General features: G+C 40.6%; 1 protein-coding gene and 1 long non-coding RNA gene across 2 annotated transcripts in view; one reads left to right on the plus strand and one right to left on the minus strand.

Annotated features, from left to right (window-relative positions):
- Window positions 1-18,691, minus strand: part of hdac7a (histone deacetylase 7a) — an 88,831-nt gene extending 70,140 nt beyond the window's left edge. Inside the window, 1 exon segment of the mRNA XM_037772781.1 lies at window positions 18,461-18,691. Within this exon segment, the coding sequence (XP_037628709.1) occupies window positions 18,461-18,476 (16 nt within the window). The 5' untranslated portion in view covers window positions 18,477-18,691.
- On the plus strand, window positions 15,474-15,760 carry LOC119489855. Its single transcript, XR_005207271.1, has 2 exons — window positions 15,474-15,536; window positions 15,642-15,760. It is a non-coding gene; the product is annotated as an uncharacterized LOC119489855 (long non-coding RNA).
- Window positions 18,692-27,735: the final 9,044 nt, after the last annotated feature.

Raw genomic sequence — 27,735 nt, forward strand, 5'->3', positions numbered from 1 at the left:
TGTGTGTGTGTGTGTGTGTGTGAGAGCTTTCTGCTGTGTTATGTGTGTTTGTGATTGCATGTGAAGTGCATTGACATAAAGTGTGTGTGAGTGAGTATGTTTCAGTACACGTGTGTGTGTGTGTGTGTGTGTGTGTGTGTGTGTGTGTGTGTGTGTATGCGTGTGCTTGCGTGTGTGTGTGTATGTGGTTAGTCCATTCAATTACACAATCTACCATGCAGTCTGAATCACATCCGGTTTCAAGCTGAAAATAACAAAACCACAGGGTGACAGAAAAGCAGCGCAGCAGGCAACCGCCCACAGGGACAGAGGAATACACACACACACACAGACACACACACACACACACACACAGTCCAGCACTGGTCAGTTAGCACTTTCAACAAACAACATCTATTTTAAAGGAAATAGAAGAACCTTTCCTTTACAGACCTGCTGCCTATTTGCTTGCAGTAGCTGATTATTGAGATTAAAAAAAAATCTATTTAAAAAACTAAGGCTGTCAATCAATTAAAATATTGAATTGCAATTAATCGCATGATTGTCAATAGTTAATCATGATTAATCGCAAATAAATCACACATTTTTTATCTGTTCAAATTGTACCTTTAAGAGAGATTTGTCAAGTATTTAATACTCTTATCAACATGGGAGTGGTCAAATAGGCTGCTTTATGTAAATTAATTACATAAAATCAATTAACAACACAAAACAATGACACATATTGTCCAGAAACCCTCACAGGTACTGCATCTAGCATAACAAATATGCTCAAATAATAACATGGCAAACTCAAACCAAGCAGGCAACAACAGCTGTCAGTGTGTCAGTGTGCTGACTTGACTATGACTTGCCCCAAACTGCATGTGATTATCATAAATAGGGCATGTCTGTAAAGGGGAGTCTCGTGGGTACCCATAGAACCCATTTTCATTCACATCTCTTCAGGTCAGGGGTCAAGGGAACCCTTTGAAAATGGCCATGCCAGTTTTTCCTCACCAAAATTTAGTGTCAATTTGGAGCGTTATTTAGCCTCCTTTGCGACAAGCTAGTATGACATGGTTGGTACCAATGGATTCCTTAGGTTTTTCTAGTTTCATATGATGCCAGTACAACAGCGCTACAACCTAAATATCGCAAGTTGCGTTAATGCGTTAAAGAAATTTGTGGCGTTAAAACAAATTTGCGTTAATGCGTTAACTTTGACAGCCCTACTGAAAATATGTTGATTGATTGTAAAAGCCTCCACATGGGGTATGCAACTGAATGAAGTAACAGCAAAATATAATTATCCCAATATACTGTATATTGGTTAGTCCATATATGAGACTATTTAGTACTTTTTTTGAATGACTAATCAAACTTCAGTCAGTTCTTGCTGTTGACTGCAAACACAAAGGGAATCCCTGCTAATTCAACACCTTTTACAAAGAAAGTGTGGTCAGTGCAGAAAACTTCCCCTTCAGTGCAAAAATGTTGGAATCAACACGATCAGTCAAACCGTAAAGTAAATCATAATGAACTGACACAGTGAAAAACAGTCAGTGTGACGTATGTAGCTTTTTCTGTCGGTACTATATGGGGCAGGATGTGGTCAGCTGTGTGCTACACTGTTGCCTCCCCACCTGCAGAGATGTGCTCCTGCTACAACACCACATTTGACACAAGCAGAGATCTTTCACAAAATATAAAAGTGTCTACAAAACTAAGTTAAAATCCTCACAGAATGACGGTCAGAATGCATAAAGCAAATGAGTAGAGATAATGAGCTGGGTATTGAAACTCCGTACTTTTTTGGAGCCAAAATGTGCTTGTCTAACCAAATATAGGAAACTGTCAAGTGAAAAAAAAAGTAAAAATGAATGTCGAGACAAATTCTTTATTTTTTTACTTTTTTTTTCATCAGATAGCTCCTTTTTAAAAGTATTATTGTTTTTTACTTTAGATTATGTTATTTAGGAACTCTGGCTTCTTTTGTTAAGTGAAAAAAATAAGGCTGTCAATGTTTTAATGCCACTAATTTCTTTAACGCATTAACGCAATCAATCTTTCGGAGGTTGTAGTGGGCTCGGTTTTAGAGCTAGAGTGAAGATACTGGTATCATATGAAACTAGAAAACCTAAGGAATTCATTTGTACCACCCATGTCATGCTATAGCTCTGCAAAGTTACACTTTGTAAACTGGCATGGCCATTTCCAAAGGGGTCCCTTGACCTCTGACCTGAAAATATGTGAATGAAAATGGGTTCTATGGGTACCCACGAGTCTCCCCTTTACAGACATGCCCACTTTATGATAATCACATGCAGTTTGGGGACAAGTCATAGTCAAGTCAACACGCTGACACACTGACAGCTGTTGTTGCCTGTTGGGCTGCAGTTTGCCATGTTGTGATTTAAGCATATTTTTTATGCTAAATGCAGTACCTGTGAGGGTTTCTGGACAATATTTGTCATTGTTTTGTGTTGTTAATTGATCTCCAATAATAAATATATGTATATAGTTGCATAAAGCAAGCATATTTGCCCACTCCCATGTTGATAATAGTAATCTATAATAGGAATCTCATTTTAAGGTATATTTTGAACGCATAAAAAATATGGGATTAATTTGCGATTAATCACGATTAACTATGGACAATCCTGCGATTAATCGCGATTAAATATTTTAATCGATTGACAGCCTTAGGAAAAAGGTTTTGGAGAAAAACAACCTGCTTAAATTTCTCAAAGTAAGCTATTGAATGTTTTTTTTTTATATTTGTGTCAGTTCCCAAAACCAGGTATGATATCGACACTAAAACAAACAATTCCCCGACCCTGCCCATGACACATATAGACTCTGCACATCAAACTAAAGCAGCGCGGCTTTAATTTACAATCTGGGTCTGTTGTACCAATTCTCCTGAGTGAGTACACAGTATCTCTGTGTAATGAGGAAATAAAAATAGGACACATTTGGGGGCATCTAGAGCAAATCTACTGTCAAATAAAACTTCAATTTTAACATTTAAGTTCATTTGGGACATTCACATATATGCAGACACAAGGAAAGATACATGTTAAACATACTTATTCCACTTAATTGAGAAAACGGCCTTGTTTTGTGAGTGAGTGTCACTGAGCCTTTTCTGTGAGTAATTATGTGTCTGATTCTTTATCTCCCATGTGCAGACAGTGTGTTGTTGTTAAAAAACACAGCACATGCGCTCGTATAAACATGAATGAGCCTGTTTTACGTAAAGAAGAAGAAGGGTATGACCCGTATTTCCACTAATTATGAAACAGTGGTCTCAGTAAGCTGTTTCGACACAGTTAAAGTACAAGCATGCAGTCACTATCTGTAAAATGGAATTAGCAGGGATGGAGGGTTTAGAGGAGAAGAAACGAACGAGTGAAAGAACAAGGGGAGGGATTAGAAAGAAAAAAAGTGACTGAGGAAGAGAAGAAAAAAGTCAGAAAGAGAATAAGAGGTGAATGGAGAGGTAGGATCAGTAAGAGAGAAAGAGAGAAGAAGAGAGATAGGATGAGAGAAACAGAGAGAGGAGCTGAGAGCGCTGTAATAATGTTTGGCCTTGGTCTGCCAGCGGGGTCCTTCCCCTTAAGAAGCCAACAGGAATGTGAGGAATGCTGCATGAGAAGAAAAAGGAAGGAGCGGAGGAGAGGGGGAGAAACACAGGAGGATGATGGGAAAGAAAGAAAAGCCAAGAAGGAGGAGAACGATGAGGGGAGGGTGGGGGGAGCGGGGAATCCAGAGTGAGATGAAGATAGAAAGGGGGAAACGGGGAGATGAAGGCAGGGAGAAATATGAGACACTGAGGAAGAGACTTATTATCTTTAGCGGGCTGAGTAAACACAAGAACAAAGAAGATGAAAATAATAAGGCTGGAAAACATTTGGGAGGAAAAACTTGAGCCCTATTTTTATTCTTGCGCATGCGGGTATTCCTGTGTGCACGCAACCATGTGTTTGTGTGTGTTTACATACTTGTGTTCATATGTGAGCGAGAGTATCAGGGTGTGGTCAGCTACAGGACTGGACTACACTTTTCTAAATGCAGCTGGATTTCCTTTTCAAAGTTTCTCTTTTGCCAGTAATCTCAGTGCCAGAAATTTCACACCTGCAGTATTTCACAGAAAATCCTCTCCTTCCATGTGTGACGGCTCTTTCAGCGCTTCGGTCTGCTTCGGTCTTGTGGCGGTCAGTTGATAATCATGAGATACAGACAGAGAGAGAGAGACTTTGCACATCAGCACGTACACGCTGGAATCCTGTGAGATCCTCCTGCTTCATGAAGATAACGTGAAGGCTACGGAGTTATTTAAAGCACCGAATACGAGGAATGCTGCTATTGCAAGAAAAATGAGCTCACTGAGCTCACTGAAGACATACTCACAGTACTGCCCTACAACGGGCAAACTGGGTTAGGACCAGAATCTTATTCCATGGGCATTATTATTCAATGGGAATGATTATCCTATCTATGAAAACATTCAAATTGGCAGTAATTGCCAATTACTCTAGAACTCAAACCATCACACTTACTGCTGAAAGACAGCCAATACAACAGCTAAAGCAAGAGAGCTGTTGAAACAGCCGCAGCTAGCCTTAGCTGAATCTAAATTTACTCACTCCCCCCACCGTATCTATAATCTATGATTAAAAAATGAAGTAGTTGTTGATCACTACTGGCCGGTTAAGAGTAGTGAGGAGTCATCAGTCAATGGATGGTATGAAACAGTCAATAAAATATGTTGTTAAAATATGTGAATCACTACAACCATGAGAGCTCCTTGAGCTATACAGTCATTAATGAGGTTTACTACCTCATTCAATTTAATTTGTATTTTATAAACAAAACATTGTAACTTGCACACTTGCTAATGCATATAGTAGGTTATTCTATGTTTAGATTTTACGATTTTGTATGCTAGTTGTCTGGTATATTTAGTGTCTTCTAATATTCTTTATATTGTGTATTTTATGAATATATTTCTCTAGTGTTGATATGTACATTTTATTACTGTTCCGATGCATTGCCTGGATAACCTGCTGCTTTAACACAATAATTTCCCAATTTGGGATCAATAAGGTACATCTATTTATCTATCTATTTATCCAATGAGCACCAAAAATATTAGGCTGATGGGCCCAGCGGTATGCGCGATAAGCTGTGGACAGAAAGAGAGACAGACACAGAGATGCACACACACACACACACACACAACATAATCTCCTGGCGGAGATAGCAAACTGTGTATTTTACATTAGATGAATGATGATAAATTTGTCATGTATAGTTCCTGGTTGTAATCAAAAGCATCTGTATTTTAGTCCCCACACACACACTCACACCCAGCATCCTTCCAAGACGAACAAAACAGTGACATCAAGCACAAATAAATACTTAATAGACATACAATGACCTAATTTAGATAATGGAAACATATGAGAAAATATATTAATTACAAATTTTAATTAACAATTAAGAAAAAAGAAAAAGAAAAATGGTTTTCATTCATCAAAAACAACTAAATATTTTAAATAATTTATTGGACTGCTACATGTTGCTCTAAACCAAGGAGGAGTTAGGTTGTGAACTCTCCTAGTCTGTTTTGGGGGTTAGGCTGCATAAAAGTCATAACGTTATTCAGTGTCCCACACAACCTATAAATAAATATCCCACTCAGCTACATTACACTGCATATACAGTGCAGACATAACTGGAAACCCAAACAAGATACAATCAGACATTCCCTTACAGACTGTACACATTTTCAAAAGGTTTCCCTGGTATGTGTGTGTGTGTGTGTGTGTGTGTGAGTGTGTGTGAGAAAAAAGAAAGACAGAGCGAGTGTCTGACTAGCCACATCGAAAGCCTCGGTGACATGAGCAGTCTACAGAAACACAATGGATCGCTGACAGACATTTTCCACAACAGAGCAATGGAATCATGTGTGCAGTCATCACTACCCAGTGTTGAGAGGTGAAATAAAGAAGTTATGTGACTTTTTTTTCCAGAGACACGTACAATAATAAGAGTAGCATAACAGATACCAATCAATCACACACTGCACATATTATAATACAATTGAGTTGTCCAAATAAAAACTTCCTCAGCAGACAAATCCAAGTGAGTAATGCCACCACAAACAGGAGATCTCTGGGAAATGTAGTGCAGAAACACCACAGCCAATACGATTAAGACTTCAAATTAATTTCATTAATATGATTATTTCTCTAGTTTGCGTGGTGGTTCACTTGTTACTGGGATAGATCGCCATGGTAACATGCTGAACACCTAACCTGCTCCGGAGTAGGTAATGTTACAGATAAGAGACCAACTCGTATAAAAGCACCGCCTACTGACCAATCAGAGCTCGGTGCGCAGATCGTATGATAATATAACACGAGGAAGAAGAGGTTACAGTCATAATTCAGGCTAAAAACAACTCAGTTTAAACTGACAACTGCAGGAAGGACAGCTGGCTGTGTGCTGTGGGTGCTAACCACTTTGAATTATGTTTTTATATTTATTTTTTTACTTGCTCTCAAGCCCGTGTCACACCGCCGGAGTCAGAGCTGAGAGAAGTCTAAAATAGTCATACACGCCACAATGGGCATAATGAAGTGTAATCTAGTCATCCGTTCTATTTTGAAAGCTATTTATAATATCACTGCCCCATTTAGACGACTATATCTGACTTAAGAGAATTCCATTAAATTAATAAATCTGTTAATTTACGCATTCACAAATCAGCAATTTTTTCTTTTGCCAGCTGTCCTTCCTGCTTTTGGCAGCTTCAACCATGTTACTTTTAGATTATGTGCTTAACTTCTTCTTATTTGTCTAATATTATAGTTTGCTCTTGGTTTGTCAAATGTGCCGCTCTGCTGACAGTAGACTGGACTGATTGGTCAGATGCTGCAAACACCGTCCCCTTCATGTTAACGTGCTCATAGCCAGATTGAGAAATCCTGGGTTGATTTACCGAGTTGATAACCACCTCCGTGGGACGGATTAGCGGGTCTGCGTTTGTTAGGGTTAGTTAAGCCAGACAGCGAGAAAATACCCTGGGTATGTTGAACTCGCTTTGTAATCTCCTTTTTTAAAATCTCCTCCTGTAATTTGCAGACTTACAGTCAGTGTTATTATTTTTGGATACACCACATCAATGAAATGTCATGCTGAATTCGTAAGGAACTTGAATCCCCCCTTTTTGAAATAGTATTTTATTATTTTATCCTATTTATTTATTATTTGTATTTGTTTCTCATTGTGTGTGTTTTTGTTTGGTTTTAAATCCTTTGCCAATTATTTAATCTTCCTTTTCCTTTTGTGCTTTTTTGTGCTCTTTTTTTGTGGTTATCTGTAAAACTGAAAACCAATAAACACATTTTAAAAAAAGAAAAAAAAAAGACTTCAATTTAAAGATGGCCGTGTAAGAATGAATCGCAGCTTCTTTTGGACGTTTGATCTGGTTAAATTGAAAGTGAGGTGAGGTCAACCCCGGCGACAGCACAAGCTGAGTGTATAATGACGGGCTGAGGATCCTTTACACCCTAAGGATGTTTGGAGTTATGGCAAGTTGTTCAAAACACAGCAAGAAACTATAGCAACCACAGGAAAGTCCCAGGGATATCAACAGCACACAAATGCACACACACACAAAACACACACACTCACACGTACGAATCCTCAAAACGTAAAGTCAAATCAAATCAAAACTCACCCTTTCAACACCCACCATTCTGAACAACAACAAGCCTGCGAAGCGTGAGCGTGTGTGTGTAGGAAACACCCAGACAGGCCAAAAATAGCTCTACGCTTTCGTTCCCCATCTCTCGCTTTCAATCCCTTGCTCTCTCTCTCTCTCTCTTTCTCTTTCTCTCCATGTCTCTAGCTCGTATCACTATAAACCATTGGTAGGAAAAAAAATAAGTTAATGTTCCCGTACGGAAAATATCACCCACTTAAGAGCGCGCTTGAATGTGAGAATATCGGACTGAGTATATGATTGAGTGTATATGGAGAGAATAATGACTATGTTGACATAAGTGTTGCAAAAGGGGAAACATAAAGCTTCTCACAGGAGGGAAACATTAGTAGGTTGAAATTTGTCTTTTTGTCTGACACATCGGGGCGATAAGAGTCTGCAACACAGTCTGAAGGCAGTATGTGAAATAGTCACAAAATTGAATCTGTTTGATTCATGCACATAGACACAAATTCCTTTTTTATTTTTATTGTGACACTCAGCACGATTTTCAACAACAGATTTTTAGTGCTTTTTCCTACGAATATCCAGCAAGACGTGACACACGTGTCAATTTCCGCTACAGTCTTTTCAAAATAAAACTACTCAGGTTTAGGAATAGATTGACTTGGTTAGGCTTAGGCAACAAAGTACTTAGTTAGGTTTAGGAAAAGATTGCGGTTTGAGTTTAAATAACACCAGAAGTGGCGTAATTTAACTACGGAAATTACTTGACAAGAACTACTTAGTTAGGCTTAGGAAAAGATTAACTTAGTTAGGTTTAGGCAACAAAACTATTTAGTTAGCTTTAGGAAAAGATTGTGGTTTGGGTTAAAATAACTCTGGAAGTGCTGTAACTTAAGTATGGAAGTTATGTGACAAAAAAAATCTACTTTGACTTCTGGTTTCACATGGTATACAAACACCAGTCTCATGGGCGACTGTCCTGTGTTTTTTGACCCAGCCATCCAGCCCGACCTCCAACCTGACCTCCAACCCTCTCTATACTTCCAGGTTCACAATTATGTGGATTACAAATGAATTGACCATCACGAAAAAAATGTGAAATTTGTGTCTATGTACACGAATCAATACCTAAAATTGTGTGACTATTTCACAAATTGCAGTGGAATTGGGCTGGAATCAGACATTCCTTGAGAATCTTGTAGAGAGTGATAAAGTCACACATGTATTTTTTTCAAAATGAAGTTTGCATGTTTTAGCCATGTAGCTTTTCATCAGGCTTTATTCCCCTGCATCTTTTCCCCATTTTTAGGATCCTGTCACACCCACAGATATTTGTTTAGCTCCAGGATCTCCAATTACAAGTGAAGCAGGGCTTGTAAACAGACGTCACATGGACTCACAAGAAGCATGTTTAATGGGCAGTTTTAGTAACCTGTCATCCTGCAAGGTTAGATTTTCAAACAAATGTAATTGCAGTTAAGCAAAGCATGCTGGTGTGGACTTGGGTTTCTGGCAATATCAACCTGAGCTATATTAAGACAACGGAGTGTGTGCATGAAGGAAATTCGGCCATCCGATCTTTCGGTAACAATAACATTTCATTCACTCAGGTAATTGCTGGAGTCCGGGAATGTGTCGACATCCCTACAGCAAAGTCTGTAAACGGTTCTGGATGTTTGCAGAGGACAGTTTGGGTGATAAATTTACCATTAATCTTTGTTTTCTCGTCTAAATAGGTTTGGCTAACCTGGAGGATCATTAAGTAAGTACATATTAATATTTCATAAAGACACAAGGATTAACTCGGCTGTAATACTTTCTAGTGTGTTTGGACCTTTACTAACAGGAATGACAAAAAAGGCAAAAACTACAAAGATAAACCCTATTTGTAATAAACTGTAATTATCCTCATATGATTTGGATAACAGTGGCTGGTCAAAATCAATTTTAACATTTACTTATGGAATTTTTTTTTTTTGGGGGGGGGGCATTTTTAATGTTCACATTCAAGAATACTGTAAAGGTTAAGCGGATCAACAGTATATGCACTGGGACATGGTGTGTTCTGCCTTGGGCTCTGGCTGGCTGATGTCTACACCTTTGAAACAACAAAACCTAAGTCTTGTGTTTTGGGTCGTTTCCTGTTATTAGAAAAGATTGTTCTCAGTCTTGACAGACCACAGCACAGTTTCCTGAGTGCCTCACAATTTCTGCCATCCTTTTGTAATCATCTGAATTTGAATGTTATTGTTCTCACAGGGCCAAATGAAGGGAGAAATTAAAGGAAATGTGGCTTTGATACGCTGTCAAAAGGCACCCTCTTTACTCTCCAGCAGCAAACACACATATCTGTTACAAAACTGATCTGTTTGCCTATAACAATGTAACTCTCCTCCATAGGTAGGCCCAAAACTATGACGCTCTAGGTAGTACCCCTCTAGTGTCTGTTTTGGACATGTCAGGTAACAACCTGTTCTCACTCCCAACTCATCAAATACCGCTGATGGGTAAGTGCCCCTCGGCATTGGAAACCGACGCATGGAGGCACCCTTTAGTGTCTGTTTGCAATGCACCGATCTTTCAATTAACTCCAATGTCAACCCACCTGCAGCGTTATTCGACGTTCAGAGCAAGTGGCATAGTATAAAGAGCGTGGGAGTCTGCTAAGGGCAGGTGGGATGGGTGGTTTATGGGTCAAACAAACTCAAAACTTTCAACCAGGAGACCACTTCGGGTGGCCCGTGTTGACTTATTTTGTCACGTGAGCCGTTAGTCAGTGAAGTTAACATCAATCACGACCGTTTCCTAAACCTAACTGTGTGGATATGTTGCCTAAACCTAACTTCCTGTGAAACGGAAATTTGTTTTGAAAGGACACTATGCATGTGACAAGCATATATTGACACGCCGTCCATGACTTATCCAACAGTAATACAAGAGGGGTACTCCATGCGTCAGGTCTTCGATGCCGTGGGACCCTCGTTGTGAGTGAAAATGTGATGTAGGTAGGCTACAACGTGTCAGATTCCACTTGTTACGCGCATACAGTGTCTTTTTAAAAAAAAAACTGCCAATATAGGTTTACTTGGTTAGGTTTAGGTAACAAAAGTAGCCTACTTAGTAAGGTTTAGAAAAAGATCATGGTTTGGGTTCAAATAAGTACGTTTGTTGTGTAACTTACGTACATAGTGTTAGTTAAGTACATAAGTTGTGTAACAACGGTAAGGTAAAATAAGTCATCGTTGGCTTGGTTTCACACGGGACATGAACGGTGGTCTCCAGGGTGTCACAGTATGGTCCGTATTTGTTTGACCTAACCATCCACCCCTACCTCCTCCCTAAGCGGGCATTCGCTCTTTATACCACATCAGTTGCCCTGACGCGGACGGGTTTACATTGGAGTTAGTTGAAAGTCCGGTGCGTCTCACAAGGCGTTAAAGGGTGCCTTGGTGCAAACGTGTTGATAGGCCTGGGGTCAGTCTTGGCCATAGTACAGCAGCCTGGAGCTGGCAGAGGGTCATTGCCTTGCTCAAAGACATTTCAGCACAGCAGGTAACACAGAAAAGGGGCTGACCTTTGGAACCTTTAGGCAACCCTGTAACCCAAACCTGAACAACACCATTTTTACTGTCTCATTAATATTTTGCATAAGAGATTCAATACCACAACTGGGTGGTTGTGGTTTTCCACGGTCCAGCTTGCTGATATTAACGTTAAGTATATTTAAAATAGAGTTGGGATGTTTCATAATTTTCACTCACTGTCTGTCTGGCTAAGATAAGACACAGTAAGATCAACTTCATCTTCCCTGCTGGGTAATTGATCTTGGCTGATGTCGCCCCTGCAGCGAGTGGATGAAAACAGCAACAAACATCAGCACAGGATGGAAACATCATACAGCTGTTATCACACACACTTCATACACTCTCAGTTTGTCAGGTCAAGACACATCAGGCGTGCATATCTGCTATCTGTCTCTGCCACCGATGACTGATGAAAGTGAAGCTTCTCAGTCGGGAGCTGGTGTTTTCTCTGGTGTTTGGAGTGAAAGGTTACACCTCTCCTCTCCGCTGTGCCCTCTGTGGGAATTTAAGAGACGGACCGAGAGGGAGAGAGAGAGAGACAGATGGGTTTTCCTCGCAGGATATCCTGTTCTAAGTAGAGCTGCTGGGCCCACTCTGACCTCCTCACCCCTCTTGACCCCTGACCCGCTCATAGTTTAGGCTCACATCTCCAACGTTTCCTAATCGCCCAAATCTCTTCGTATTCTTTCAATTTGGCCGTGGCCCCTTTGCTTTCTCTCCTTCCTAACTTCCTAACTCCTCCGTCATACTCACAGGTGTCACTTTAATTCTCCCTCCTTCCTTTTCTTCTTTGTTCCTTTGTCTGCACCCACTCAATCTAGTGCCAGCCTCATATGCTTTATATTATGTTCCCTTTCTTAAAGCATTTGTCCTATTAGCAATAGCCAGTAAAGTCACAGCAATAATAGACTTAGACGGAAGCCTATATGCGTATATATTGAATTTAAGGACTAGTCATTATCCAGTTCTTCTGAAAAGAAATTACAATATTTACTTAGTTTTTCAACTAATTTGATAATAAATTAATCATGTTCAGTAATTTTTCAAGAAAAATATTTGATGGTTCCAGCCTCTCAAATGTGAAAATGTGCTGCCTATGTTTGTCTTAGCTCCATAGCAAATTGAAGATCTTTGGTCTGATCTTTTGGACTTTTAGGTGGACAAAACAAAATATTTGAAAAATTGTGGTTGCCATTTTTCACTATTTTCCGATGTTTTATAGACTAAACGATTAATCTAAAAAATGACGACAGATTTATTGATTCTGTAACTAATCGTTCAGTAGTGTGCTAAAATAATGGTCTTTGATTTGATTTAAAAAAAAAAAAAGACAAATTAAAATGTATGTGTGCTGTAAGTGATCTCATCCTATAGCCTACATTTTAATTTTTTCAAACAAAAATATATATATTGTTAATCCCATAATCTTTGCCTTTCATTGCTCCCTAACATCTATAACTGAGAGTTTGATAAGTTTCATTATTGAAAAAACAATTTTTGGAAAATGTGTTGCTTATGCATTAATACAACGACCAGTGTATATATATATAAACCTGCAATGATTAATCAGTTAATCAATTATTTGTCAACTAATAAGTTAATCACCAACTATTTTGATAATCAATTAATTGGTTTGAGTAATTTTTATAGAAAAATAGGAAAAATTCTCTGATTCCAGCTTCTTAAATGTGAATATTTTCTGGTTTCTTTACTCCTCTATGACAGTAAACTTAATATCTTTGAGCTGTGGACAAAACAAGACATTTGGTGATGTCATATTGGGCTTTGGGAAACACTGATCGACATTTTTCATCATTTTCTGATATTTTATAGACCAAACAACTAATCGATTAATAGAGAAATCAATCGTTAGTTGCAGCCCTATACATATGTGGCCTAATGTCCAAACGTTGTCCAAAAGTTTTATGTTGGAATTTAATTCTCAGTGCTTGCCTAAATGACCTGATGGATACTTCCATATCCCTGGTACCAATTACCATTTTAGCAATTGACCATCTGGGAGGTGTAGATCATCACTAATATAGATAACTATAGGCTATGCTATGAACTTTAGGTGTTTAAGTGTTGGTCAGTGACACAGCACAGGACAGCACCCACTACTTTCACCCACTTTGATCTGTTCTCTTGTCACTGACTCATCTTTCACCAAACAAGGGCTGTTCAATGACAGCTGAGACATTTCAGAAATGTCAAAGCCGCAGGCATGAAAAAAGGCTGAAAAAGAAGTGTGTTTTGAAAAATGTTGCATATTCTGTTTTTCACTTTCCTCGCAACCATGTTCTTTGTTGTTCTTTCAAGACTTCTTTTCTAAATCCCTCCTATTTTTAACAATGTTCAAACCGCAGTAATTTCACTTGTTTTTCTGATCATGGTGCAGTTCATGTGCGTCACGAGCTGAAAAAGAATACCCTCCTAAAACTGTCTTGGAACAAGAGAAAATCTGTCGATGAGCCTGAGATTATTTGTTGCCAACATTTTCAGGATACTGAACATATCGTCACTGCTTTGGCAGTACAAACTTGAAAATCACGCAGAAGGAAACCGCCAAAATAATTATAGAACTCTTAATTTGACTACAAACAGGAGTAAGGCTCTCGCTTTGGAAATAAATCCATCAGGTATTGTTTCTTGCCCTCGGATGCCCCATTCTTTGTCTTCACCACTTTCTCTTAATGTCAGCCTCCCTCCGTCCCTCTGTCTCTCTCTCTCTCACACCCAGCCCTCCCACCCAGCAGTATAACTGGAATCCATTAGCTGATGAATGGTTGTTTGTGTTTTTTTAAGCTCAACAGCGCCACCCATGGCCTGCGTGGCCAAAGAGGGCGATAAGAAAACATTTGCTGTGATTAGAGGAATAATGAGCCAATCGTCCTCTGACCTGCGGGCCAACCCTGAGGTCAAAGAGACACAGACCGGGCTGCTTCCCAGGTGGTTTCACATGAAAACCATCAGGCCTGCAGAGATATAGTGGAGTCATTGTCTGCAGACAGGTGACACACACACACACACACACACACACAGAGCACTTCTATGTCTGTATGTCACTGCATGTCTGGGAGTGTGTGTGTGTGTAAGTGACGAGGATCCCAGCGGACCGAGCGCAGAGTTTGCCCAGAGAGGCTGCGGTGGAAATCAACACTTCCTGCTTCCTGTGGCGAGAGGAAGTGCTACCGTCGCTGTCCCCTTATCGCTGGATACACAGGCAGCGCGGAGGGAGGAAGGCAGGGAGGGAAGAGGAAGAGGAGAAGGAGACGCAGGCTAGACAAAGGGAGAGGACAGATACGGCTGTTGTCCACCAGTTGGTTTTTTATTTGTTTATTTTTGGGGGTTTCTGGCAGAAAAATGCTGAGATGATGAGGAGGAAAACATGTGTAAACTATATCCTGCAGGCTTGTTGAGCTGAAAGAGGCCTATTGCTTCTTATAACATATACTTTGTTATAAAATATGAAATCATTATTTGATCCAAAACATCATCAACACTTGGTTGCACGTCAGTAGGATTTTAATGGAGATCAAACGAGCAGCTAAAGTGAGACTATTTATGGTTTAGATCAGTGATTCTTAAAGTGAGGTCCGGGGACCCCCAGGGGTCCGTGACACTCTGCCAGGGGGTCCGCGAAATAATTTGCTAGGAATTATAAAATTGTGCTGTATCATTAAAAATTGCATATCTACAGACGGGGACCATTTGCACCAATAAAACAAGCATATTGTGTCCATTATTACCACCCATGGTAGCTGTGGTCAATAGAAAACTAGGGATGCGTCAATTCAACTTTTTCAGTCCTGACACCGATACCTGGGCTTTGGTCATCGGTCGATACCGATCGAGTACCGATCTGATACCAGTGTTTAATTTATTTAGCTGTATGCCTCACTGTGCGGAAGTGACTGGGATCTTTTTTTTGTGTAAGGAAACATCAGGCTTAACTTAAATATTACATTCCTAACTGTCATGTTCACTACCTTTAGTCTAGGAGTTCCTGTTGTTTCCTATGTTTCCCTGTCCTTTTGTCTCTTGTGTGTTTTCCCCTGGTTTGTCTAGTTTGTCTAGTTTGTCAGTGTGTCGGGAGGTGTGGCCTTCCTCCTCCTCCTCCTCCTCTGGGCGGGCTCGGCTGGAGCAGCTGCCACCAATCATCACACCTGCAGTATATATACCCCGGTTTTCCTGCTACTCTTCGCCAGATCGTTCCGTCACCCACAGTGGTATATACTATATCAGGCTCCCTGGATTTTTGCACTTGTCTTTGCGGTTGCTCTTATGTTTTTGAGATTGTTTGGACTAAACCTCGTTTTTTGCTCTGTGCTCAGGTCTGTTCTCCTGCCAGCTGTGTCTGCTTCCAATCCTGCCTGCTCACTCCTGCACTCGGCTCTTCCTCAACCTGGAACCCTTTTGTTTAAATAAATATTCTTTTGTTCATCCTTTAAAACTCTTGTGGTGTGCTGCATTTGAGTCCACGTTTTGTTACCCGGAACATAACACTAACTTTGTCAAATTAAATGTTACAGATAAATACATAGATATAGATTTACTGAATTGTTATTTATTATTAAAATAATAAATTATACACCAGCAACTTGGTAAAAACAATTACATTCAAGTCTATAATGTATATAATATATAAACATAGAACCAAATTGAATAGATCGGCCCATTGTCACCGATACCCGAGCTATTTGAGTCAGTATCGGCCCGATATCCGATCCGGTAACGGTGCATCCCTAATAGAAACTCTGATATGATTGTGACACATTACGTCAATCTGTCATGAATCATTCACTTCACTCACTCTAATGCAAATATTCCAATCCAACTTTTCTGAAGTAATAGGCTTAATTACTATGATGTGTTTCGCAACACTGTTATGATAAATTCTTCTTCTGTTCAGAGCTTTCTGCCAATGATTTGAACAAAGAGCAATACGTTCATTGCTTTAAAGTTAAAGCACTGAAAGTCAGCATTTAACTGGTCATTTTAAATGTCTGGATTCATTCGGATATTAACTGGTATTAATAAATGGTGTTAAGATGATTAAAATTGAAATGTGTTTCTGTTCATCACTATGAAACAGGTCTGAAGGATTTATGTTAAAAGGTTTTACAATACAAATAGTTCCAATGGCGAGTAAAAGAGTACAAATGGAGGTAAGCATTATGCTTAATTACTATTGTCGATTAATTGTTATGATTATAAGGGGGTTCTTGGAAACAATTTGTACCTTGTAAGGGGTCCCTGACCCCAAAAGGTTTCAGCCCAGTTGCACAGCAGATTGTGAAATAGTCAAAAAATGTAATGTATAGATTTGTGTACATAGACACAAATTTCACATTTATTTTGTGATTGTGATCAATTTGTATGTAATCCACGTAATCGTGAAGTGCGAACGCTGCATAGGGAGGAGGTCAGTGTAGAAGGGTGGGTCAAAAAACACAGGACTTTCACCCAGGAGACCAGTGTCCGCGTCCCATGTGAACCCACAAGTCAAAGTGGATTTATTTGCCACGTAACTTCCCTACAGAAGTTACAGCACTTCAAACCACGATTTTTTCCTGAACCTAACTAAGTAGTTTTTGTCACAGAAGTTCTGAACTTAAGTTGCAGCACTTCCAGTGTAATTTTAAGTCAAATCACAATCTTTTCCTTTAACTAAATAGTTTTATTTAGAAAAGATTAGAGCGGCAATTGACACGTGCGTCACGTATTGTTGAAAGTCGTATTGAGCGTCACAAAAAAAGGCAAATTCGTGTCTATGTACATGCATCAAATTTCGTGACTATTTCACAAACTGCTGTTAGACTGTGTTGAAAGTTTGAGATTTGAAGTTGAGGTTTAGATTACATAAAAGTACAGATTCCACATGTTGCAGGCCATGTAGAACCATTTTTTTTCAGATAGTGGACGCGAACGTGCATGAAAAGACTCCTTGTAGTGTTTTTCATGTTGTTAGGAGCAACTGCATGTAGCATGCTGGCAGACACAGATGAGCTGCAAACAAAGAGCGAAGAGGGAAGCAACAGAGAGTGACAAAGATCAGGATATTATGCAGCAAGAACAAATACAACAAGTGGGATGCATTTTGCAGGTTGCAATTAAAAATGCACCCACTTGCACCTTATTGTGAAGGAGCAAAAGAGAGAGACAAGGAGAAAGACAGAGGGAGAGAAGGGGGGAAAGAGTTGTTTGGGATCAGGGTGGGGAAGCTTTCAGCACTTGGGATTGTCCCAGATGGACACAAGCCGCTCCCTCCCTTTATAAACAGCCTCTGGCTTTTACCTCTCCTCTCCGTCAATCTCTTCTTCTTTCCTTTAATGCCTGTTATACACAACTCAGATCCCACTTTGCAAGGATTCTGAGCCCCTCAGCAGAAAAACATGAACAAATTGACACTTTGTTTTTTCCTCTTTTTTCTTCTGACAATTCCATCTGTCCCCCCCAGCACCTCCACCACCCCCCAATCCCTGCCATTTCCAAAGTCAACACACCACTAAATGCCGGGCTGACTCACTTCCACTGTGGGTGGCTCTGTTTCCAATTTTCTCACCACCTCAGCCAACCCACCACCTCCGAAGAAAAGAGAAAACTTTTGTCCAGAAAACAACAAAAAAGTAGCCAACCAGACACGCAAAAAAAGCAGAGACAGCTCCCCGAGTTGCTCAGTGTTAAAGGGACAAAAGCGTGCATGTAGATGCCGGGAGGAGACACGGGACCAAACCAAGCATGCTTCTCCCACTTCTTTTGTGGCTCTGAAATAGTTATCCCTGTTTTCCTTCCTTTCTTTCTCTTTGGGAGAGCGTGGGAGCGCCCTCAGAGCGCTGCAGAGAAACCACGGGGCTCATAACAACAGGAGGAAGCCGGTAACTTGAGTAACGTTGGGCCGGGCAGAGAGAGGGGGGAGATAGGGAGAAGAAGAAGTGGAATAGGGAGCGGAGGAAAAGGATCTATACATGTCTCCACATCTTGAAAACATGAAGTTTGAGCTCACACAAATAAAGAAAGCCACATTTACAAATGACCTGTTGCATTCCAGACAGCTTTTTCCCACATGCACACACATGCAAAGTGGCACACACACACACCCTCATCCCTCTGCAACCCCAAACACATTGAAATTAGACAACTTTTGCCTTACCAGTCTGTGTGAACATTCAGCATGAGAAGTGTGTTAGAAAGTCCTGTTCAGTCAGTCATGTTCACGTACAGTTAAGTCCAGAGAGATCGAGAGTTGTGGGGACACCCAAACTACACACACACACACACATACGTACACACACACACACAGGCGCAGTATCAGTTCCCTCTGTCCAAGTGTTGAGAAAGTGAGGAACCGCAACAAAAGGCAACAGAGGGAGGGAGGGAGAGATCGAGGTTGGGAGAGAGAGAGAGAGAGAGAGAGAGAGAGAGAGAGAGATTAACCCCTCTGAACTGACTGGTGGACTCTCTCCCTCCCTCACACACACACACACACACACACACACACACACACAGTTGGTTTGCCGTATCACTGACTTCTTGTGTTTTCGCTCAAGTGCCAAGAGGAGGAAGGGAGAGCAGAGGGAGACCAGAGTGTGTGTGTGTGTGTGTGTGTGTGTGTGTGTGTGCGTGTGTGTGTGTGTGTGCGTGTGTGGATGTGTGTGTGTGTATGCGTGGTCATGGATGTGTGTGTTTGTGTGGTGTGTGTGTGTGTGTGTGTATTTTAAGGTAGGAGGGACCGACTGGCTCAAGTCCAGAGGCAGCCAGCCTGGTAGAAAAAAGACAATAGCAGGAAACACTATATCAGGAGGAGGCAAAATACCAGCACAAAAATAATTAACAGACAGTGAAAAACAATGACATCCACCGTGGAAAACACAGCCTGCAGCCTGCGCCGAACAATGATAGTGGAAACACCGAGCAGAAAAGGCATTTTTGTTGTTGTTGTTACCACAGGATATAAAAAAAAATCGTCAGAAATGTTGGCGTTATTTTTGTACATGCAAAAGTTTTGAGCTTTTTTTGGCGTTCATCACCGCCTTTTTATAAATTACTCTAACTCACACTTGTATTCGATCCCAAGCATGTAGACGCGCATTCTCCGTGCGTTCAGTCAGCCATGACTCCCACACAAATCTCACCACCGCCCACACACACGCACACACACACATTCCCTCGGCTGTAATCATATCTAGTGATAAGGGCAGCTTCCCCCAGCGGTCGCTGGCTCTCCGACTCCGACCACAGTGACTTACAATGGCCCTGTATTCTGAGCCTGCTCTGATTACACTCACAAGGAGCTGCATTACACCCTGCTAATTCAATTTCCTCCCCTCAGGGTCAACCTTTGTGTGTGTGTGTGTGTATATATGTGTGTGAGTGCATAAGGAGGACTTGATTAAGCAGTTGTTGAAGTGAACAAGCTGCTTGCACAAAAACTGACTGTAATAATCTGTGGGGGGTTAATATGGTCGCTGATCAATACCGTAGTTGTTTGTCCAGTTCTGGCTGTTCTGTGTTGGAAGTAAAACTTCATCTGCTGGAGAATCAGCTGCTCTGTGGTGCTATAAGCAGGTAGAGCTGGTAAAGCAACATATTTCACTTATAATGGTTGATGTACAGGTTGTACCTATTATTGTTTATTAGAGTGATGTAAGACTTGTACTCAATGCAAAAGCATCAAATTATCAACTTGATGGATTGGATTCAATCAGCTCTCTTCCTCCTCAAATTTTTACTTAAAAATACCTCGTAGAACGTTTGATCACTAGTAGTGCTATGGAGTAGAAGAACACAAACAGATTTAAGCATAGACTGTATATAAGAAGTGGGTGTAGTCATGTGAGGTCACCCATTGGTTTGTGGACTGCTGTAGTCATGTCTAGAAGTTAACCTGCAAATTGCGAAATCTGATCTGAGATCTGTAAAAACTTGCAAAAACTCTTGTGAGACTCGCTGTCTGACGACCTATCCTAACCTTAACTATTCAAGATCAATGCCTAACAACCATCTCGTGAGAGTTTCCCCAATTTGCTGGTTCCCGTCTAGACACGACCAAGTGCCATTTTGAAGCCCCAAGTTCGTCATTTTGGCCGTCGCCATATTGGTATTTTGCAACCAGAAGTGACACGAGAGGACGGTGCTAAGTACAACCAAATGCTGAATAAGACATTTTTACGCAAACCAAAAATGTTAAAATGAACTTTCATGAACTGAAAACACACTGTAAAAGATGAAAACCAAGACAACTCCTAGACTGCACAACGCTGTGGTAGCAACCTGTCAATTACAAGGTAGCCATGCCCTAAAGCATCCCCTGCTTATGGTCTATTTGACTCTAAATGGGACCATTAATTTACTGAATGAACATCATGCTGTATTGAAGAAGACTTGAAACTAGCGATTGAGACCATAAACTCATGTTTGCAATGTTTAATGAGGTAATAAATCAAGAGAGACGTCGGCTCATTTTTTCATAGACTTTAAAATCAGACTTCTTTTTGCAACCAGAGGAGTCGCCCCCTGCTGGCTATTAGAAAGAATGCAAGTTTAAGGCACTTCCGCATTGGCTTCACTTTTCAGACCTTGGAGTTGCCCACTGGATTTAACGGGATGTAAAGAACAGAAGGACCATCTCAGCTGGAGAAGGCAACACCTGCATGTCAAATCATCATGTTTGTTGTTAAATTACTTAAGAGGTTCAAAAGTACATCCTAATTAAACACTCAAACACTTTGGTGTTTTGACCTGTGCTCCAGCTGGTGGGTGGTGCTTGGTATTTTCTTAACTTATCTCAGAATTGCAGCCAGGTCACAAACTTTCTAATTTTACAGCTAAACAGTACACTACAAGATGTTTCTGAAAACATTTGAGGTGAGAAATAGGCATTACAGTAACAGCATATTGACTCATATTTGATCAGCGCTGCCCAGTTTGACCGTTTGATTGGAGTTTGCAAGTGATTGACAGCTGCTCAGAGACGGCAAGGCTCGACTCTGATTGGTTGTTTTCCTTCGGTCTGTGAAATCTTGCAGATGCCATTAGGAGCACCGGAGGACAACGGAGGACACAGAGGCATATGATTTTTTTCAGATTACCTGTCTCATGCACTACTGTCAGGCTATAGTGACCGTTTTATAAAAGATAACTTTTTAAAATCAAATTTGCTCCATTTCTACCTACTTCAGCTTTAACTATTCTCATACAATTAACTGTCCCCAACGCAAGTTTTTTATGTCTGTTTTTACGTTTGAGGTTAATATAAGTACTTAAGTAAGTAGTAACTTAAGTCAAGTTTTTTAAGTAACCAAACCACAGTCTTTTCCTAAACCTAACCAAATATTTTTGTTGTCTAAACAGGTTCTGCAATGGAGGGACTTGCGCAGTCGCATTGATGGGTTGTGTTGCTGGACATTCATAGGAGAATGCATGAAATATGAGAAATAACTTTCTGTAAGATATCATACGAACCACCGTATGAAGAAACGTAATATGTTATTTTAGGCATTTGAACAAAAAACTGATAACAGTTGTTGAGAAGACTGCCTCCCAAGAACGAGAATGGCCATGCGCTATTTCGTCGACAGTTGTTGAAGGTAACGTGCCAAGAAATGTACCAATCCAACTGTGAAAGGCAGGGTATAATGTGGACCACTAACCAAAACGTGGGTTACCTTGTTTGTGTCCAGACATTTGTGGCTGAAAAGCATCACATGTGAATCAAAGATTCAACTCTCATTGGCTCTCATTTATATTTAGGGAAAAAGGTATATTTTTTGTGTTTTGCGTTGATGATGTGACCAATCTAAATCAAAACAATTTTAAATACTATTCAGCTGCAAATGTCTTGCACAACCTGTAAAGTTACAATGCAGTCCACCGTTGCTCAAGTAGGGTGGATGTGCCAGAGATTCATTGTTGTTGCCAACAGACTATAAATATTACTGCAACATCTCTATGATACATTACATGTTGTGCCTTTTTTTTGCTTGAATAGAAAAATACTGAGTGTTTTGGTTTGGTGTCTGAGATTACGACAGATCACTTTATGTTAAGCTGAATGAGCCTTCACTGTTATGCAAGCTCTTTTGTGACATATGGAGTAAGTATGGAGAGAACTGAATAGCCTTATGAGCTGGTAATGAAAACCATCCAGCAGATTCTTTTTAATTACATCAACGCTCTTGATTTATAGCTTTACAGTCCAGTTGTAAAAGCACTAAACACTAATTAAAGCGGAACTCTTTTCTCCGTTGGAGGTTTGGAGGTCTCTCTGTGGAGGTTTCTATAACAGCCTCCAAAGAAAACGATGTTTGATGAGTCAAAATCACTAAAAACAGGGCGGAGATGCACAATGCAGAACTACATCAGCTTATATGATGAGAATCAGTCGTTGTTCTGACTTTGTCATGTTCCCCTCCCACGTTTCTTAAACTGGGGGCACAGACCCAAAATAGGTTACAGGCCTTCCTCTGGTAGGTCCCACCAGAACACAAGCTAGCAATATGCAATCCTGGGCCCCACAGTAAGACACTAAATTCTCATTTGGATCCCGGGGATGAAATATTTTAATAAAAGTTCTTGCTTTAATTTGTATTAAGAGGGTCAGATCTGCAGGCGTTTCCAGTGGTTCTGTGTAGTACAGCCTGATGAAGCGGCTGGCTCGCTGCAGGTTGTTTATCAGACGCGTTCAACACATCTGAGTCTCATTTCGGCCAAATAAAACAATGCCGTGCGTCACTGTCAAATGCATGGCAAACATAAGGAGTGTGTCCACGTGCGTGTGTGTAAAAAAAAAAAGTGAAAGAAAGTGTGTGTGTGTCCAAAAGCAGAGAATGTGTTTATCATTAAAATGACTGAATACAAGGGCGATGTCCCTCTGGAGGGGTGGGTATCCACGCGCACATACACACACACACACACACACACACACACACACACACACACACACACACACACACATTGTGTTTCCATCACTTTAGAGGACATTTCATTGACCTACATTAATTTCCTGGAGACTTACCTTTACCCTAACTGCTACTTGCCTAATCCTAACCCTTACCCTAACCTTAACCTAAACCTAACCTTACCTTACCCTAACCCTAAACCAAGTCTTCACCCTAAAATGTAATGACTCATATTATCGGGACATGCATTTTGTCCCCAAAAGGAAGGCGAGTCCCCACAATGTGACTGTGTAAACAGATTTATGTCCTCACCATATGAGTAAAACAACCCTACACACACACACATACAAAGCAGATTTGCACTGTTTTTGAATGTTACTCTCTCGTTCCTCTTGTTAAAAGAGGTTAAACGTCCTTATCTGCCGTTGACAACGTCACTACTAGGAATCAAACCAGAAACCCCTCTGACTTCAACCTCAATAAACCACAGACACAAACATCTTTGTCCTAACCACACACACTCACACAAACCGTCACACACCTTTTCTGTCATTCTCTCTGACTAAACTCCTGTTCACACTCGCCATCTCTCTCACACACTCATGGAAAGATGCGTCCAGATGTGGGTGTGATGCTTGTACACAGTGATTAGCGAGTGAGTGAGTGCGCTGTGTTGTGTGTTTCCACCTCCCTTTCTCTGTTTTGGTTACCAGCCTTGTCTGCTAAGCCTCACTAATCAGTCCCGCTGTCAGGAGAAGAAACACAAGGCCGAGGCCTGAGTGTTCAGAACAATTCACATACAATGGGCTGGCTTGTCAATCACGGAATTCCCCCCACGCACTACAATGTTCTTCATACAGTAAACAAGCCTTTTACATTATTTACCCCATTCATAAGGAAGCTTTATCAATAATTTCCTTTTTGGTGGAAATTTACTACATATAAACACATAGTAACTAGAAATGTCTGATCGTCACAGATGAGCTGCTGTTCAGGGTACTGGTTAATGAGATTACAGTAAATCAACAGTAAGAAATGTATGTTCATATGCAGGTAAAGATATTCGTATTAGGGCTGTCAAAGTTAACGCGATAATAATGTGTTCCTTCATCTGGAAGTCAATGGGTAATTTGAATGGGTTTTTAGTTAAATACCTAAACTAAGGTCTGTGATTAACACAAGTTTAAGAGATTTTAAAGTTTAACTTGTTGCTAACAAGTGGCTAGATGAGACTACTAAACGTCATCACGCCGACTCGTCCGCCATTACAGTCTCGTTGTGTATACTCGCGTTCATGTGACCATGGTGTAGTTTGTTTATGGTCTGACGTTAGCTTTTTACTTCTGGCGATTGCTTTCACACTTAAAAAACTCATAAAGTAGCATTTGGAGATTATCTTATGGAACAAAGTGTGTAAGTACTGTATCATAAATGTTTATTTGCCGCAGAGCTTATTTTCTGCAATAATCCAAAACCAAATGGAAAAATCCCATTGGATTTTTGTCGAGGGAACCTGTGCGATTCTAAAAAATATCTCAACAACCCTGTAGCACTCTATAAGTTATGGCCAAGGATATTAAATGAAGACTGAGACACATGAGGGCTATGATGTATGACACATGTGCAATGTAACTGGAGTGGCAATGTTGAAGGGTTACAGCAGACGGTGCTAGAAATAAAGGGATGGTGTCCGCTCAGGTGCTCTTTGGATTCATTTAATGACATGGTCCACCTTATTTTTCATATAAAACGTATTCCGACCTTCAATGAAACATATCAATCATCCCCATGTTCTATGATTATGCGGCAGCTATTGAGCCTTTCTGCAGACCAAATTTGACTGTGCATGTGTTGTACCCAAATGATATGATGCAGTACGACGCCATGGCTCTTTAGCCTCTTTGGTTAGGGCAGGCTGTGTATAGCCTACATCAGTGGTTCTCAACCAGTGGTCCGGGAACCCCCAGTGGTCCTTGAGGGAGTTCCATGTTGTCCCCAGAAAAATGGGTTTCAATATGTAATTCACTATAAAAGTGAGCCCAATCTGAGTGAGAGTCATAGTGACTATTCTGATAGGTTTCACTTCCTACTCTGCACCTCTGTACTGTAGCTGACAACTATAGATTCTGGTCTTAATCATATCTAACAACCAAAATCTTTTCAGATGGAGGGCCCTGAAGCAAAATCTAATCAAATGGGGGTCCGTGACCTAATGTGTGTCAGTTTAGGGGGTCCTTATGAAAAATGTTGAGAACCACTGGCCTACATTACCGGGAACACCTGTGACTCAATCCATCTATCAAATGAAGGGACGGGAGCTTCTTCTACAAAGCCACTGCAATGAAACCCAGATGTAAACAATGTGGCCCAGTTATGTAAAGCTAGACCTTTAAAGGTAATAACTTCGGTCCGGTCTAATAACACACTCTGTATGAGTGAAATGGTGAGGCTAAACAAATCCATGTCGCTTGCAGGGAAACAATGCCGGTAAAGTTTAACTTTAGACGAGTAAACAGCTGTGGTTATGTTTAGGCTTAAGATTAGGCAACTAAAACTATTTGGTTAAGGGTAGGATTAAGGGTAATTCCATAGCAATACTGACAAAGAATGATGTAATGATGATGTGGGTGAAGTTAAGAGTAAAAGTGAAACTAACAGAAGGTAAGGAAAGGAGCAGGAGGACAAAGAGGAGGAGGAGGAGCAGGAGGAGGAAGGAGGGGATACGATGGGGTCCAGACCCTTGATCCCAGCAGCTGCTGCTGTTTTGTAGGTCAGCATTACATCAGTAGGTTTATGGAAAAGGCTGGGAATCACTTCTCTACTTGACCTACTTAAAGAATGTTAGTGTTAGATGACATGCAATACTCCCCGGCTTCCCAGCACTCACTCACTCACTTCCTACCCGATGTGCAGCAACACACATTGTTTTTTTAATCTTTTTATTAGCAGTTGCTGAAAGAATGCATAATTAAGGAAGCAGGGTCTTAAAATGTCTTGCTTCTCGGGTGAATTGTTTTGAGTTTCTAACCGTTTTTTATCCGTTTTATGTCGTACTAACATTTTTTTAATGAAGTCCCACAAAGCACTTGTCAACTGATTGTTTTGATTAGTAATGAATGAAATGTCAAGAACACAATCATTCAGAAAAACAACATTTCTCAAGCATTTTTCCTCTTTAACAAAGTGCTAGCAGCACAAAGACTCAGCCCACCTTTCTCACTTTTTATCACAAAAAATGTAACAGAGCTGCATGAACCCCCGTGGGTCAGAGTCTATGGTTCGTCAATATCATGGTCCATTTGACATGCCAGCTGTCTTTTAGGAAAGAGTTACGGTTTTAACTGGTTATAAAAACCAGCATCAAACCCAGAGGAGTCCGAACAATTCTACTGAAAAATTGAAGTGCGTTGCTCAAGAATTTATAGGTCTGTTTGAATTTATAGCATCCATATGTCGGAGGATTTTACAGTGAATGGTTGTGGCGAGGATGTGTGTATGCAGCGTGTGTGTGATACAGAGGTTAAGTGGTGTGGTTCTGGCCTCTCAAGCAGCAGCCTTCCAACACGGGTCATGTCTTTTTTGTTCAACGCTAGTGAACCACATAGGACACACTAACACACACACACACACACATACACACACACACACACACACATACACACAACTCTGAACCTATATCACATATGAGATCACCAAGAATGTAGAGTTTCACAGCTATGACAGTAACTGTTGGACTGACAATGTGAATTATGAAGCAGAGGATGTGTCCAAATCACCCATGGTCACTGTGGCAACAAAGCTGCCATACACTCTTTCACACACCTCTAATGAGGCGTATCCAGGATTTATCCCTTGATGACATCACGAAGAAAGAACGGTGTCTCTGGAAACATGGTCACAAATTCAGATTCAGATTCAAATGTGCCAATAGGCTATGCTTTAAAGCAAAGCAGCATTACAACTTGTGTTCCAGTCATGTAACAATCTGATAACAAGTCAGTCTGTGAATTTGTGGCAAAAATTGTTATACAAATAGTCAGTGGTCATGTTTATAATGTTAAATCCTGAACACCGCCCACTGCTTCATCGTGCTCTACGGCCTGGAGTTTCGCCTCAGGACCCTTAGCGTAGCTGCGTTCAGTGAGGAGGAGGTCAACATGTGGATCACTGGTCTCAACTGGTTGATGATCGACACTCAGAGAGCGCCTGTTTACATGTCCACAACCTCCGTCCTTTCCACGCTTCCCATTCATTATCTACGTAAGCAGCATTGCCCTGCATTGCATGCAATGCATTCTGGTATCGTGGTTGAGGTCTAGGCTACATGCAAATCGAGTTGCAGTCCGGCACGACTCATCGCCTCTGGAAACTCCCTAGAAACTTTTAGACCAACCATTGTTGATCCAAAATGAAGACAGATTTAGCAACTGCATGGCTTATTTCTCGCATAAAATGTTTTCAGAAATTCATTTTAATTCATTATTCAAAGGTGGGAGCAGCAGCTCACGAGCAAAGAACGTATATTGAT

This window comes from Sebastes umbrosus, chromosome 6 (assembly GCF_015220745.1).
Source record: "Sebastes umbrosus isolate fSebUmb1 chromosome 6, fSebUmb1.pri, whole genome shotgun sequence".
NCBI classification, from domain to species: Eukaryota; Metazoa; Chordata; class Actinopteri; order Perciformes; family Sebastidae; genus Sebastes; species Sebastes umbrosus.